The 14,391-nt window shown below is 33.9% G+C and overlaps 1 protein-coding gene across 4 annotated transcripts in view; it reads right to left on the minus strand.

The window, feature by feature from the left end:
* LOC150090693 (ATP-dependent translocase ABCB1-like) overlaps positions 1 to 14,391 on the minus strand; it is a 390,895-nt gene that overhangs the window by 171,006 nt on the left and 205,498 nt on the right. For 3 of the 4 annotated variants that reach the window (XM_090372299.1, XM_090372292.1, XM_090372305.1), the window contains one exon: positions 7,679 to 7,792. The exons of the other annotated variant lie outside the window; for it this stretch is intronic. In XM_090372299.1, coding sequence (XP_090228425.1) covers positions 7,679 to 7,792 — 114 coding nt within the window. The remainder of the gene's footprint in view (positions 1 to 7,678; positions 7,793 to 14,391) is intronic. 4 annotated transcript variants of the gene reach the window in all.

The raw sequence follows: 14,391 nt of genomic DNA on the forward strand, positions 1-14,391 counted from the left end.
GTACATTAGAGTAAAAAATATAAATAATTAAAAAACCAATTTAACACAATTCAAATCAATTTAAAACAATTAAAAATCAAATTAACGCAATTAAAAGAATCTAACGAAAATATTCAAAACGATTTTCCATCCTGAAGCTGACAACGCTTTTCGACCATATGTCGTGATCACAGAAATGAAAATTACCGAATAGGACTAAACCTGAAACTTAAATAGTGATTATTTGTCTTCGTGCATGCAGGTCCATGCATCGGAGATCAAATTTGGTCGCCGAACATTAACAGAATTCTCGTGTAATTTAATTTCTACGGTTTCTGCAATTAATAGTCGCGTATAATTATGTTGAACATTAAGTATTTCGGCCTCGTTAAATAAAAAAGTATGTTTTTTGTTAATGGCATGAAAAGCTAATTCTGACACTGCTGAACAAGAACACGAACTGAGGCTTCGTGTTGATTTACACGAATATTAAGAGAAAATCGCATCGAACCTTGGTAAGACGAGTCACAATCACCACAAGAAATGTTGTATGCCAGATCATTAATTTGTGTTGTGAATGCGGAAAGAACCGAGCAATTGTTCAGTATAGTGTGTAACTTCCATATTGGCCTGGCTACAATTTTAAATTCGGTATCTTTAAAGAATCTATTAAGCTGTTTGTGCCACTATTCCACATATGGGACAGAAATAAAGTATTTTTTGATATTACTATTGTTGGTTGGTGCAGTATTTTGTATCCTATCCTTAGCCTAATTCAGTTTATTGCGGCAATGGAATAACCCCTGTTTAAGAACCTGCTAGTTAATATTTGTATTTCTGAGTCCAAAGCAGATTCCGTCGTTGAATATTTATAGGCATTTAGAAATTGATTAAAGATAATCGATCTTTTGTAGGTGAACGGATGATAGCTATTATAATGTAGAAGCATACCGGTGTTTTTTAGGTTTTCGATAGATGCTAAATTGTATTTTATTCGAGTCCCAGATAAGCGTGAAATTTAGAAAGTTTAATGACTTTGTATCCGTATCCTCCCTTTCCAATGTAAATTTGAGTCTAGAATGAATATTATTAAATGAATGTAAAATGTCTTGGATAGTACTACTATCAGTAATAACTAGAACATCGTCTAAATACCTCCCATAGTATGTGATACGGTAGTATGTGACATAGTATGTGATATGGTAGGTAGGGCAGAAAACTGATAATATAGGGGAGATACATAGACTAATAGTTTAACAGAAAACTCAAGCACAGGTGAAATTAATTCTGCACTGCTTCTATCGTAACATACAGCAGCCTGAAAAACAAGGTGTGGGATTTCAAAGTCTACGTTAGAGTTTCTAAGATCAAAAAAGGTGCACATGTACATGCTTTATATTAATGCTAGGAGTAAAGGTGTCAAATGTATATGCTCAATCGTTGAGAGATAGATCTCTGACATTAAGCCGCTCAGGCTCAAACCCACTGGTAATCCAAAAATTTGTTTGTACATCTTGTCTCGAAAGGTGATGTAGTTGGCCTCAACTAACAGTTTAATTAAGTGAAAACTTTCCTTAATAGGTAGCTTCGTATAATTAATCGGTGTCGAGTTTTTATTTAACATATCCCAAATAATATCTAATGTGTATTCAACGTTTACATTCGTACATAACGAGGTAACATCTAGTGAGAATAAATTGTCATTGTCGCAGAGTCTACAGTCTTTAAGATTATTAAATAATGTATCACAGTTCTTAATCCCAAATTGTATTACCTGTCTAAAGGGTTTTTTATAATGTTATATACATGTGTGGCTAAGGATGAAAATGCCAAGTTCCTGTAGGAAACAATAGGTCGAATAGGAAATCCAGTCTTGTGTAATTTTACCTGACCGAAAAGGGCAGGAATATTGTATGTTCTGGCCTTCAATTCCTTTAACTGAGCCATAGTAATGTAGTCATTTTTTCGATACGTGGTTAACGTTTTATTGTATTGATTGACCAAATTGGTAAACAGTGCCGGGTCTACTTCAAGGTAAGTGGAGGTATCTGAAACTAACTTATTAATATAATCAGGTTTATCTAGTATTACCACTGTATCTCCTTTATCTGCCCTCTGTATAATAATGTCCTTATTTCCCCAAAGTTCTCGTAAAGCTGAACTATCATGTGTATTCAATTTAGGAAGTTTTTTTATTTTTTATTTCTGAGGCCTGTGCTTCCCGTTGCAAATCTATGGAAGTCTTCAATACAGACCAATCGCTTGGATGTAGATAATTTTTTAATTTATTGTGAAGTTTCCTAACCTGGAAAAGGTATTTTTGTTTATTCGAATATCGGGATTTTAAGGCAAGTTTAACAATATTATGCAATGTCACCAGCGTGAGTTGTTTTATGCCTGAAATTTTTTTATTTAAATTAACCCTGGCAAACTTCAGAACGATGTTGTTTTGAAGGCAATATTTTAGAAAAGAAATATGGTAACTTTGGGCCGAGTACCTTAGTGTAGATTTAATGTAATTTTGCACCAAGCCATTCAAAAAAATCTCTCATAATTGTGTGTGTGAATTGTGTGTAGGAGTAAAGTAAATAAATCTGATAAAAATGAAGTGTTGGTTATCGTCAAATGTGGACATTGTATGGATATCAGAAACTGTTTGTGTTATTTGGTTTTTAGGAGCATTAGCAACTAAGGCCATATTGCTCCAGGAGATATGTGTGGTCATTCCCTGATATTTCCGCATCCTCCGTATTTGGTGGTCACAGGCTTGAACCCCGGTCTAGATATCAGAAACATGGTGTCACTCAGATCAAGACATAAGGCATGCAGAATTGAATATGGTGAGTACAAAGCATGCAGAAAGAGCAAACAGGAGGTGGGGGGAAAGAAGAGCATAGAATCTAAGACAGTACCAGATTGAAATAAGGCACTTGTACCCAGTAGCAGAACTTTTCTTGATTTATTGGATGACTCCTTTCTACATAACATATTAAAGAAGCAAAAAGAGAAAGTAATACTCTTGACCTGATTTTCAGCAGTGATTCTTCATGCCTTAAGAATATCCAGATAAAGAAACACTAGGTGGCAGTGTTCATAATCAACTTATGTGGGATTTACTTAAAAATATAATTACTCTTAAGGATAAAGAGAAGGGATTTTTCTTTTGTAAAGATGACTACAATAGTATTGAACAGTTTACAAATTCTAAGTGGGAAGCATTCAGAGAAATAGTCATAGAAACTACTAGACTTTTATATCATTAATAGGTACTGTTCAAGGTTCAGATTTAAATGAATGTAAAATGAACTGATGGCATTAGTGGCAGAGAAGAAAAATGCAAGGAATGATTATAAATTATCAGAGACACAGAAACTTACAGCAAGTATAAAATAGTCTGCAATCAAGTCACTATGGGGATTTGGCAAGCTAAGCAGATTATGGGAAATCTTTTGCTAAGAATGCAAGGAATTCTTTGATTATGTTAACACTAAATGGAAAGGGAAGAATTACATCTTTGGCAACTAGATACAAATGGCATAAATGTTAATGATCCTGTTTAGGTTTCTGACAAACTAAATAAATATTTTGTTTATACATTCTACATTCATGCATGTTTTTAGGGATGGGAATACCAGAAGTATATCAAGTTATAACCGAAAAATAAATGATTTTGTGATAACTGAGAGTTCAGTGGAGCAAAAATTGTTGAAGCAGAAAGTAAACAAGGAACCTAAGATTGATGGAATCTATCTATCTCAGCATGCAGAAATCTATTCAATTATACTAAAAGAAGCAGTGACAAAAAGAGTAAACATACTTTTGACAATAATCATGAGGGCATTCGTGAATTCAAATATTCTAAGGCCATATTGCTCCGGGGATATGCGGCGGTCATTCCCTGACCTTTCCACATCCTCCGTATTTGGTGGTCACGGGCTCAAACCCCGGCCTAATCAAATTAGCAATGTAGAAATGTCTTCCTATTAACAAAGGGGGAATTAAAGGGCAAAGTGAGCAATTACAGCTCTGTAAATGTGACTTCTGTCCCAGGAAAACTAATGAAGCCAGTGTTTAAAGAAGTAATACATTATCATCTCGAAAGGAACGCAGCTACAGCAATGACAACACGGATTTGTTAAGGTGAGTTCCTGTCTAAGCAATCTGATTTGCTACATTTTACAGTAAATAAGGAACTGGATACAAAAAATAATTTTTTGTTAAATTATAAAGTTAAATTGACATCATACACTTAGATTTCAGAAAAGGTTTTGGACACTTTTGACATTTGCAAAGAGTACTGTACAAATTGGAGCATAGTGGCATTAAGGGAAAGTTACTGCTACAGATAAAGGGATGAAGAGAGTGACAGAAGATAGAGTGGTTATAAATGGGTACTTTTGGGACTAATGTTAATAATGGACCCCCCCCCCTCATGATTTGGTGCTGGGCTCTATACTATTTACAATACTTTAAACCTTGCACCATATGGCTAATAATAATAATAATAACTACCACTAATTTTTGAATGGCTTGATCTAGGTGATAAACCTTAAATCTGGTTTGAGCTAATTTTATTTCCGTAACTGTCATTAGCAATGGTTAATTTATGTTGTGTGTTTCTGCCTTTTCCAGTCTTTAAGTGTTTCATAACTTGACAATGAAGAAAAATAAAGGCGAACCCTAGCAATGTTATCTAGTTACATACAAGGTTTTCATTTTTTTTTTTTTTTTTTTTAAATTTTGACCAAAACATTCATCGCATAGAGCCCACTGCTATGACTAAAAAAATTCATTGCAATAGACCTACACACATGCAGCAAATTCACTGTTTAAAAATCTCATATTTTAATGTTTTGTGTTGACCTTGCCTGCATTAATATTAATGAGATTCATTTCGCTCCATGTTATGAAATGAGATAATTTTTAATATTCAATTTAACTGAACATTAAAAATTTAATTTCAATACATTAACTGCATTAATATACAGGAGGTCCTCATTGATTGCTGCCCTGTTATTCACTGTTTCATTAATTCGTTACCACTTGTCTATCCTGTGCACACCACAGTCCATAATAACTCACATTGGGTTGGGCTGCTGATAAATCAGTTTGCTTTGTGTATATATTCAGAATTTCTTGAAATTTCTGATAAATTTCATTGCAACTTTAAATGTTACTTTTAATAATTTAAAATACCTAAAATTATCTTCAGATGTTCTAATACACTTCTTACTATTATTAATGAAAGTTTCTAACAGAGTTTACACATGTAGGTAAAGTAAGGATTTGGCAAAACTGCAAATGAAGAAACTTTTAATACTAGTCATGGATGATTTGATCACTTTAAATGCAATTTCCTGTTATAAAGAGAAGGAAAAGCAAATAAAACATCTGATAATCCATTCTTTCTTTAACCCTGCAGCAGAAGGGCTACATCTGGGAGGTCAATTTTGAAAATAATGAGCTCATGTTAATTGTTAGCTGGTGATAAAAATCTGTAGTGATATTCTTTACCTTCCTAAATATTTAAGTTCTGCAAATTTCAGTGCCTGGAGAGTAGACATGTGCAAGGTGATCTGACTGAGGTGTATAAGGCCTTGAATGGGTTGAGCAAACTGAATGCTGATGGGATTCTTCCTCTTGATCAGGTTAAGAACCTCAGGGGGGCATAGATTCAAATTGAGGAAAGACAGCTGTAGAATAGATGTGCGGAAATTTGTCTTTAGCAAGCAGGTAGTTGATTGGTGGAACAGACTTCCATCTCTTGTGGAAGTTGATAGCCAAAATAAATTTAAGGCTGAGCTGGACAGGCATTTGAAATGAATGGAGGGGTGAAATGGCAAGTTTTGTTTTGCTGATGCTGCATAAGCTTGCTTTCTTGCATCATATGCCTCTACTAATGCTAAGGCTAAAAATATAGACAAATTTTTGCTGGGTATATCTCTTGAATTGTTTTTTATCATTTCCCCAGTGTTATAGTGTGATTGACCTTGCAGGTATAGAACACCATATACTGTATGTTACTGTTTTCCACTGGCAATAGCATATCTGACTAGTTACACCATGAAATATTTCTTGTGTTTGTTGCTGGCTATTTGCATTATTTTCTGTCTAGCTTTAGAAATGCCTTGTGGTGATATACTATACATTTATGTCAAATAAAAATTTCACAACCCATGCTTTACTCTCAAGGTGTTTTTTGTGCAAGTCTTTTATAACATAACTTTCTGTTTCACAGTGCATTGGATGTTTTATCTTGTTTATTTCGGTTTCACGTCTGCTTCAAATCATCTCAGTCTATTAAGAGGACCAAATATTTTTCTAAAGTAAGTTAGGTACTGTGTTATTATTATTATTATTTATTTGACAAAATGCATGTTATTTTTGGATGATCTCTTCAATCGCAGGGTATGAGTACACTTAGAGCATTATCCAAATAAAAATCATAAATTAAATAAAGACCGCTTTACAAAGTAAAGCAAACTATCTAATTTATGACTGTTTTCCAAAAATTAATAAATAGAAGATAAACCTTCCAGTGAGGCCATAAATTTCAAAGTAGTGCAATACCAACGAAACCCACTGTGCAGGCAAAGTTATTTTCTGCTGTGAGCATAAAGAACAGTAGGTAAAAAACTGTCCCAGGTATTCTTTATAAATATAAATAGGCTTACAAGAGGTGTTTTTGAAAGATTGGTTAATATTCTTTTCATTATTATTTGAATAACGAAAAACACAGTAGGCAATATTCATTTTAGAGAGTTAGCAACATTCATATTTTGCCCGAGTCACAACATGGCAAATTTGCAATATTTTTTTTTTTAATTGAAAAAATCAGAAGTAAATAATAGTTTCTAAAATGTTATATATATATATATATATATATTTTTTTTTTTTTCTTTTTACTGTTTTTAAAATAATTTATAAATACTTGTGCACATTCACTTTTAAAGTTTTGCAAGTTTAACGGTTTTTAAATCTGCAAAATGGAAGAAAGCAAATGGTTTCATCTTTATATTTTATGTCTGTAATGTTTTTACTTTAATTTTCTGCAGAATTAATTTTTTTTTGTTTTTCCAAAATAATAGGTGTAAAAATCACCTTTTCTAAAATATTTTTTAAATTAAAAACTAAAAAATAACATACAAGAAGTATTGTAATCCATTAAGAAAAGATTAAATATTGGTAAACTCCATACAGAATTTACAAAACTCCATAAACTCTTTTTCCAGAAATTAAAAAGAAAGTTTACTCTGTCAGGTTTTATGCCACTGTTTTTGTAACAGTTAGGGGTGCCACCATTGCAAGGTTAAGAAAAATTAGGCCCAATATCTGAGTTCTTGAATAAAAATAAACTTGGCTTTTTTTGTTTATTTATAGCTCACATTACACAAAGTTTATGCTAAGGAGAATAAAGTTGGCAACATGAGAAGATGAATTATGTATAAGAGAGAGAGAAGTAAACAAAGTGAGGGGGTATTAAGCTGAACTGTTTTTCTATTTAGTAATATTTTTGTAGGTGCTTTTTACACACAAACTAATAAGAGGGCAATAACAACAACCACCAATGATAGACTCATCTATAGGAGGCAATTTTTTTTTCAATTCTTATATTATAACTCTAAAGATAAATAAAAAAATGCTTAAGTTCGGAAAAAAAAAAAATTTTGGAAATGATATATGCTATTACAATGCTTACCCTGTCAATAATAGAATATACTTTTGCTGCAGCACCTCTAGCTACTGAAAATGCTTCAATATATGGAGATGCTTGTCCCATATTAAGACCACCCAAAAGAACATTGAAGAAAACCTTAAATAGAGTAGAACTTAATCAGATATAAACAAAAAATAAAATATCAAACATTTTGAGAATCCATTTTATAACATCTTTAATTGGATTTAATTGTTTTTATAGTTAAAACTACCATATACAATTATTAACTGAAATATATTTGATCATAATGTGATTGTTTTCTTATCCAAGTTTTGGTAATTTACATCATTACTTCTTTTAAACAAAGATGCAGAAGTTGAAAAAGTAGAAAGAGTGAAACTCTCAGTAAAACGACTTGTTAATAACACCTTACTTTTTTAACACATTATGACAGACAAAGTTAACAGTTTCCAATATGATTCTCTTTCTGAATTTACCACAAACTTAATAGAAAACAGACTGCTTTTTTTAAAATCCTATCTCTGATTTAACAATTTTTGAATATTTGCTAGTACACCAGCTTTGATGGCTATAGTAAGCCTATCATGATGGTGTATTTATGAATGCATTTTGTGACAGAACTCATCTTTATAAAATACAGATTCTTTTATTTTATTTAAAATTTATATTGCTTCTGTGTCTAAATTTGATGTTCTGTTTTATAAATATATTTATAAAAATACAAAATATTTTTATATTTTATAACAGACTATCAGTTTTAGAAATTGGAGAACTTCATATACACTGCACATACACTGGTTATTAGGTAGAAAGAATATGTACGCACACGCACACACACACACCCCTGCAATTCATATCCAGACACCCCTTGATCACATCCTACCCAAACACTATATGTCAGACATAAAGATAAATATGGTCATAGGCCTTCAAGGTGACAGCAATATGACTGTGAATGTAAGATGACTCAATGTAGTTAAAAAAAACTTTCAGTGCACAATGATAATAGGGAGCCACATAAGCAATCAGTCTGTATATGACCTTTCAATGGCACAGAAGATTCCTATGTTAACGATTGCTAATGTAATCTGCAAAAGAAGCGAACTAATCTGAAACCATGATGAAACAAACCAGAAAACCTCTGAAGCTAACAGCATGTGACAGGAAAGCCATGCAAAGAATTGTCTGTTCTGAATGCAGGTCATTGACATCATTGGAAAAGCCAGTAGAAAAAGTATTAAACAGGGAAAACCAATATTCTAAACATAGATACACTTTATATATTCACTCATATTATAGCTGATTGATACCTGTATATTCATTCTTTTTACCCTTTTCTCTTTTTTTTTTTTTTTCCATACCTCATTTCTAATCAACAGCCATTTTAAATCTATACCAGCACTAGTTAACATTCAAATAATATCAAACTGGTCAGATGAATGCAGCAAGAAAATGTACAGTTTCTAGTTGGAAAATATGTTTATACAAGAAATACAATTGCAAAATGGATAAATGAAAGAAATTACAACATCGTTACAGGTAAGCTCACAGCCACAATACACACAAAGTTAAGCCTAAATATGTAATGACTTCTCCAGGTTTTACAAATATTTTTCATATTTTCTTAATAGCGAAAGGAACAATGCCTCATGCAGTAGACCTTTCACAACAATCAGTTGTAGAAAATTCTTATTCTCATTATCATTATTTGATATTTTCTGGACTGTTAGCATGGAAGAGGAATAAGGATAGTAATAGACCTCAATATTACTATCCTTATTCCTCTTCACCTTAATTTTAGGCATAAGCCTTTCCTTTTCACTACAAAAATAAATAGTTGGTGCTCACATTTATTATGTTTGATTCACTTCCATTATTTTTATTATTAATTTTCACTGCTATCTGTCGGGCTAGCGGTTATTCTGCCAGTTTTCTGATAAATTTAATGTATATTAAAGTAATTAAACTAAATTGATAATAATAATATATTCGCAGTAAATTCTCAATAAATCTGAACATAGAAAAACTGGCAAATGGAAACAGAAACAGATAGCCTCAGCTAATTATTGATGGGATATATTGAGTGGAGCTAGCCCATGTGTTTATTTATAGGGTACAACAAAGAAGTCCAACTTAGATTACCTAAATACTTCGCCCTTTGACCTAATGGGTATAGTTTTTCACCCCTAATACTTATATTCTAAATACTCCAATTTATCCATTTGGTATTATATTTACAAATAATTAAGGTTATATAAAGTTTGATATGATGTTCAATTAATGTGATGGCATTAATCTCTTCTATATTCTTTTTCTATTCCTCATATGTTTCTACTTCATATATACCGTATTTCCCCATGTATAAGACGCACCTTAATTTTGGGGCCCGAAATTTGAAAAAAAATGTATTACATAAAGTTATTGAACTCAGGTTTTATTCATCATAAAATTCATACAACTCATCACTGTCAAAACTCCCAATCCATTAACTTGTCCTCATCTGTGTCTGATGACGAATCACTGTCTTCATATATTGCCTCATCCTCAGTTCCATCTATGGCATTTGAAATGCCACACTTCTTAAATGACTTGACAATAATCTCAATCTTGATATTATCCCAGGATCTTTTCACCCAGATACAAACTTCTCCTATAGTTGGTTTCTTCACGCTTCCTGCTGGTGTCAAATTGTCCCCAGAAGACTTCATCCATTGGTTCCATTCGTCTCTCATGGCAGCTTTGAAGGGTTTGTTAATACTGACATCAAGTGGTTGGAGCTGGAATGTCAAGCCTCCAGGTAAGTTATGATGGCAAGTTTTGTTTTTTGCTCTGCAGAAATCTTCTTTGTGTTTTTTGTTATGTGTGCCCTGAACTGATCAAGCACCAATAGGGCAGGTTTGCATAAGAGCCCACCTGGTCTCCTGCTCCAAACTTTCTCAAACCAGATCTTCATCCCATCCTGATCCATCCAACCCTTGTCATGAATGTGGACAATCACTCCTCGAGGAATGTCTTCTTTTGACATTGTTTTGCGTTTAAAAATCAGCATAGGATGCAGCTTGGTTCCATCAGCACAACAAGCTAGAACAACTGTATAATGGCTCTTATCATGTCCACTTACAGTTTTCACCCCCTTATTATCAACAGTTCTGTTACTTGGGACATCAAATTGAAGGGGGACTTCATCCATATTTGCAATCTGTCCCAACTCAAACTGATGTGTCTTCCGACATTGAATGACAAAACGATAAAATTCAAGGACCTTCTGCTCATAGCTTTCAGGCATCTTTTGGGCAAGTCTGGTACGTGTACGCATGCTTAGTCCATTCCATTTCATGAACCTGAAGCACCAATTGTGTCCTCCTTTGAAATCAGTAACTTCTTTTTCATCAGAAATTCTTCTTGCCTCATGCTGAACCATCTTTGTGGACACAGGAATTCCAATTGCCCTTTGCTCCTCAATCCATATCTTCAATTCCCTCTCTAAATCAGGCCATTTTGCTGACTTGCCTCTCATGGCCGCCTTCTGCCGTGGTGTTTTCAGTAGGGTTTCTTCTTCCCGTAGCCAGTCTCTGATTGGCTTCTCAGTTGGAGGAGGACCAAACTTACGTTCAGCAGCACGATTTCCATTCACTTTTCCAAACTGGATCACTTTTAACTTGAATTCAGCACTGTACAAAAATCTTTTCTGAGCCATTTCTGGGCAGAACGTGGCAAAACGTAACCTAATATACCGGTAACAATTGCAAAACAATGAGCGCAAAGACAACAAGCGCGAAAAAGCGGGAAATGCAAGTAAAAAAAATCTACAACCACTGTATAAGACGCACCCAGTTTTTAGACCCCAAATTTTATGAAAAAAGTGCATCTTATACATGGGGAAATACGGTATATAGTTATTATAGTAAAAGTATAATATGTACTATATAGATACTGAATATGTATATAAACATAACAGTATAAGGTGGACCATAAGGCCAATAACTTATAAAGACTAAGACAGCCTGTGTAGGTCTACAATGCCATACCCTGGAAATAAACATATAATTAGTAATAATATATAATTCTATAACACAATAATGATTATGTAGCTAATTATTGATATATAGATACATTGAAAGGAACTTTTTCTAGGGCTAATCCCTTTCAATATATCCAGCCAATAATTAACAGAGCTATCTATTTCTGATTGCTATCTGCCTGTTTAACAATGTCCAATTAATAAACATAAACATAAAGGCTAATTTGGTTACAATTTAAATTTAGCATCAAACAGGCAAGATAACAGTTAGCCCGACAGATAACTTCGAAATGAATATATAGAATATAGAAAATAGAAGGCCAATCATAATTTTCATTTGATTTATATTTATGCAAAAGAAAGCTTCTGCTGACATAAGGAGAAAGGCAGTAGGGATAAGTATAGTACCTCAATCTCCCTCGAATTGCTCTAATAATTCTTGAAAGTGAGGGAGCTAGACAGTGATAGAAATTAAAAAAATATATATATATACACAAGTTGTATTAACTGCCAGCAACTAGAAGGGTGAAGAAAGTAGAAAAAGAAAGATGTGTAGTAGATTTGTGAAAGGTGAAAGAATGTTAAAATCCTAGAGGTTATGATTGGTGTAATGTTCAATCTACTATTGATGGCACTAATCTGATCTGATATAACATTTACCCCAATTTTTATATATATATATAAATGGAGAGAAAAAACGTGAGGGAGCTAGACAGTGATAGAAGGGGGATAGAAATTTAAAAAAAAAAAAAAAAAAATATATATATATATATATATATATATTTTTTTTTTTTTTCGAAATGAATATACAGAATTAATGATGGCATTAATCTGCACTGATATTCTTTTTATATTCCTCATATGCTTCTATATAACTTCATATATATATAGTTATTATAGTAAAAGTATAATATGTTTTTCTTTTCTTTTTTTTTTTTTTTTTTTTTTGTAGTTGTTGGCGCATCGGCTTCTGTGGCCACAGTGCACCTCCCAAGGTTTTTGCAGTACTTTGATCCAAGCCCGAGGCGGGATTTGAACCCGCGACCTTTGGGTTGCCAGACAGGCACTTTACCCACCCGGCTAGCCCGGTCGGCGTATAATATGTACTATATAGATACTGAATATGTACAAAGGGTACTAGGAAAGTTTTGCAATACAGCTTTGTTTATTTAATTTTTTCAAAGTAATTTCCTCTACATTCAATACACCTCTCCGTCCTCCGAAACCAATCTTTAAACCAGTTCTGCCAAGTTTCACTAGGGAGTAAAGCACACTCGTTGTCCCAAGCCCGTAGAAGGTCCTCATCACTGGAAAACCGCCTCCCTTTTAGCTTCATTTTCACATGCGGGAACAGTGCAAAGTCGCAGGGAGCAAGGTCTGGACTGTAGGGAGGGTGCTCGAGAAGTTTCAGTCCTGTCGTGGTCAAATATTCGGTGCAGGCTTTGGCGCGGTGAGCTGCAGCATTATCGTGATGGAGGTACCAGGTGTCCATTCTTGACTTTGGCCGCAGGTTCTTCATAGATCCAATGACTTTAGGCAGGCATTGTTCAGTATACCACTTAGCTGTGACTGTCTTCTGCGTGTCCAAAACGACACATTCCACAATTCCACTCGATTTGAAAAATACAGCTATCATTTTCTTCTTTACAGATCGGGATTTTCTGACAATTACGGGTGTGTCGTCATCATCAAAGACCCAAACTTTGTTGTGAGCCTTGGTCGGCAGATCGTAATAGTACAGCCAAGTCTCGTCACCTGTCACGATGTTGTTCACATACCGAGATTGTCCCTTATCAAACTTTTTTAACATCTCCTGGCACCAAGTCACACGTCGTGTCATCTGCTCTTCAGTCAGTTGATGCGGCACCCCGAGAGAACAAAGTTTCTTCACGTGCAAATGATCTTGCAGAATCGAACGAATTGCTGGTGCATTTAGGCCCAAAGTATACTCTATCTGTTGGTAGGTCACTCGCCTGTTTTCGTCAAGCATTTTCCTCACAACAGTAACGTTTTCCTCCGTAACTGACGTTCGTGGCCTTCCCGGCCTCTCAGAATCCTCCAGAGTGAAATTTCCCCTTTGGAATTCTCTATACCACCTGAATATCGTTGTACGATGTGGACAATCATCATCTAGTGCAAGTGTCATTTCTTCTAAGCACTGGTCTATGGTTAAACCACGCACGAAATTATACCGCAAAACTGTCCTTATCTCATTTCGTGACCACGATGCCATCGCAAGCACTTTACACTCTCACTACTAATGAATAACTGAACCCATCGACTTGGCGCGGCGGCTACTATGCACGTATGAACATGTCTCAACATGCAGCAACAAGCAGTTCCTGTGATTCATTGTTGCGTCATATTGCAAAACTTTCCTAGTACCCTTTGTATATAAACATAACAGTATAAGGCGGGCCATAAGGCCAATAACTTATAAAGACTAAGATTTTATATATATATATATAATATAAAAGTTGTATTAACTGCCAGCAACTAGAAGGGTGAAGAAAGTAGAAAAAGAAGTGTAGTAGATTTGTGAAAGGTGAAAGAATGTTAAAATCCTAGAGGTTATGATAAATTAAGAAAATTATGAGCTGAATTACCAAGCCAATATAAAGTAGGGGAACTGTAAAGTAAAATTAGTATATTAAAGTAATAATAAAATGCAAATAAAACAGAAATAAAAATAAAATGAAAAGGGTATAGCTTG

The sequence above is a fragment of the Mastigoproctus giganteus genome, chromosome 1 (assembly GCF_048544385.1).
Source record: "Mastigoproctus giganteus isolate SK-2022 chromosome 1, ASM4854438v1, whole genome shotgun sequence".
NCBI lineage: Eukaryota > Metazoa > Arthropoda > Arachnida > Uropygi > Thelyphonidae > Mastigoproctus > Mastigoproctus giganteus.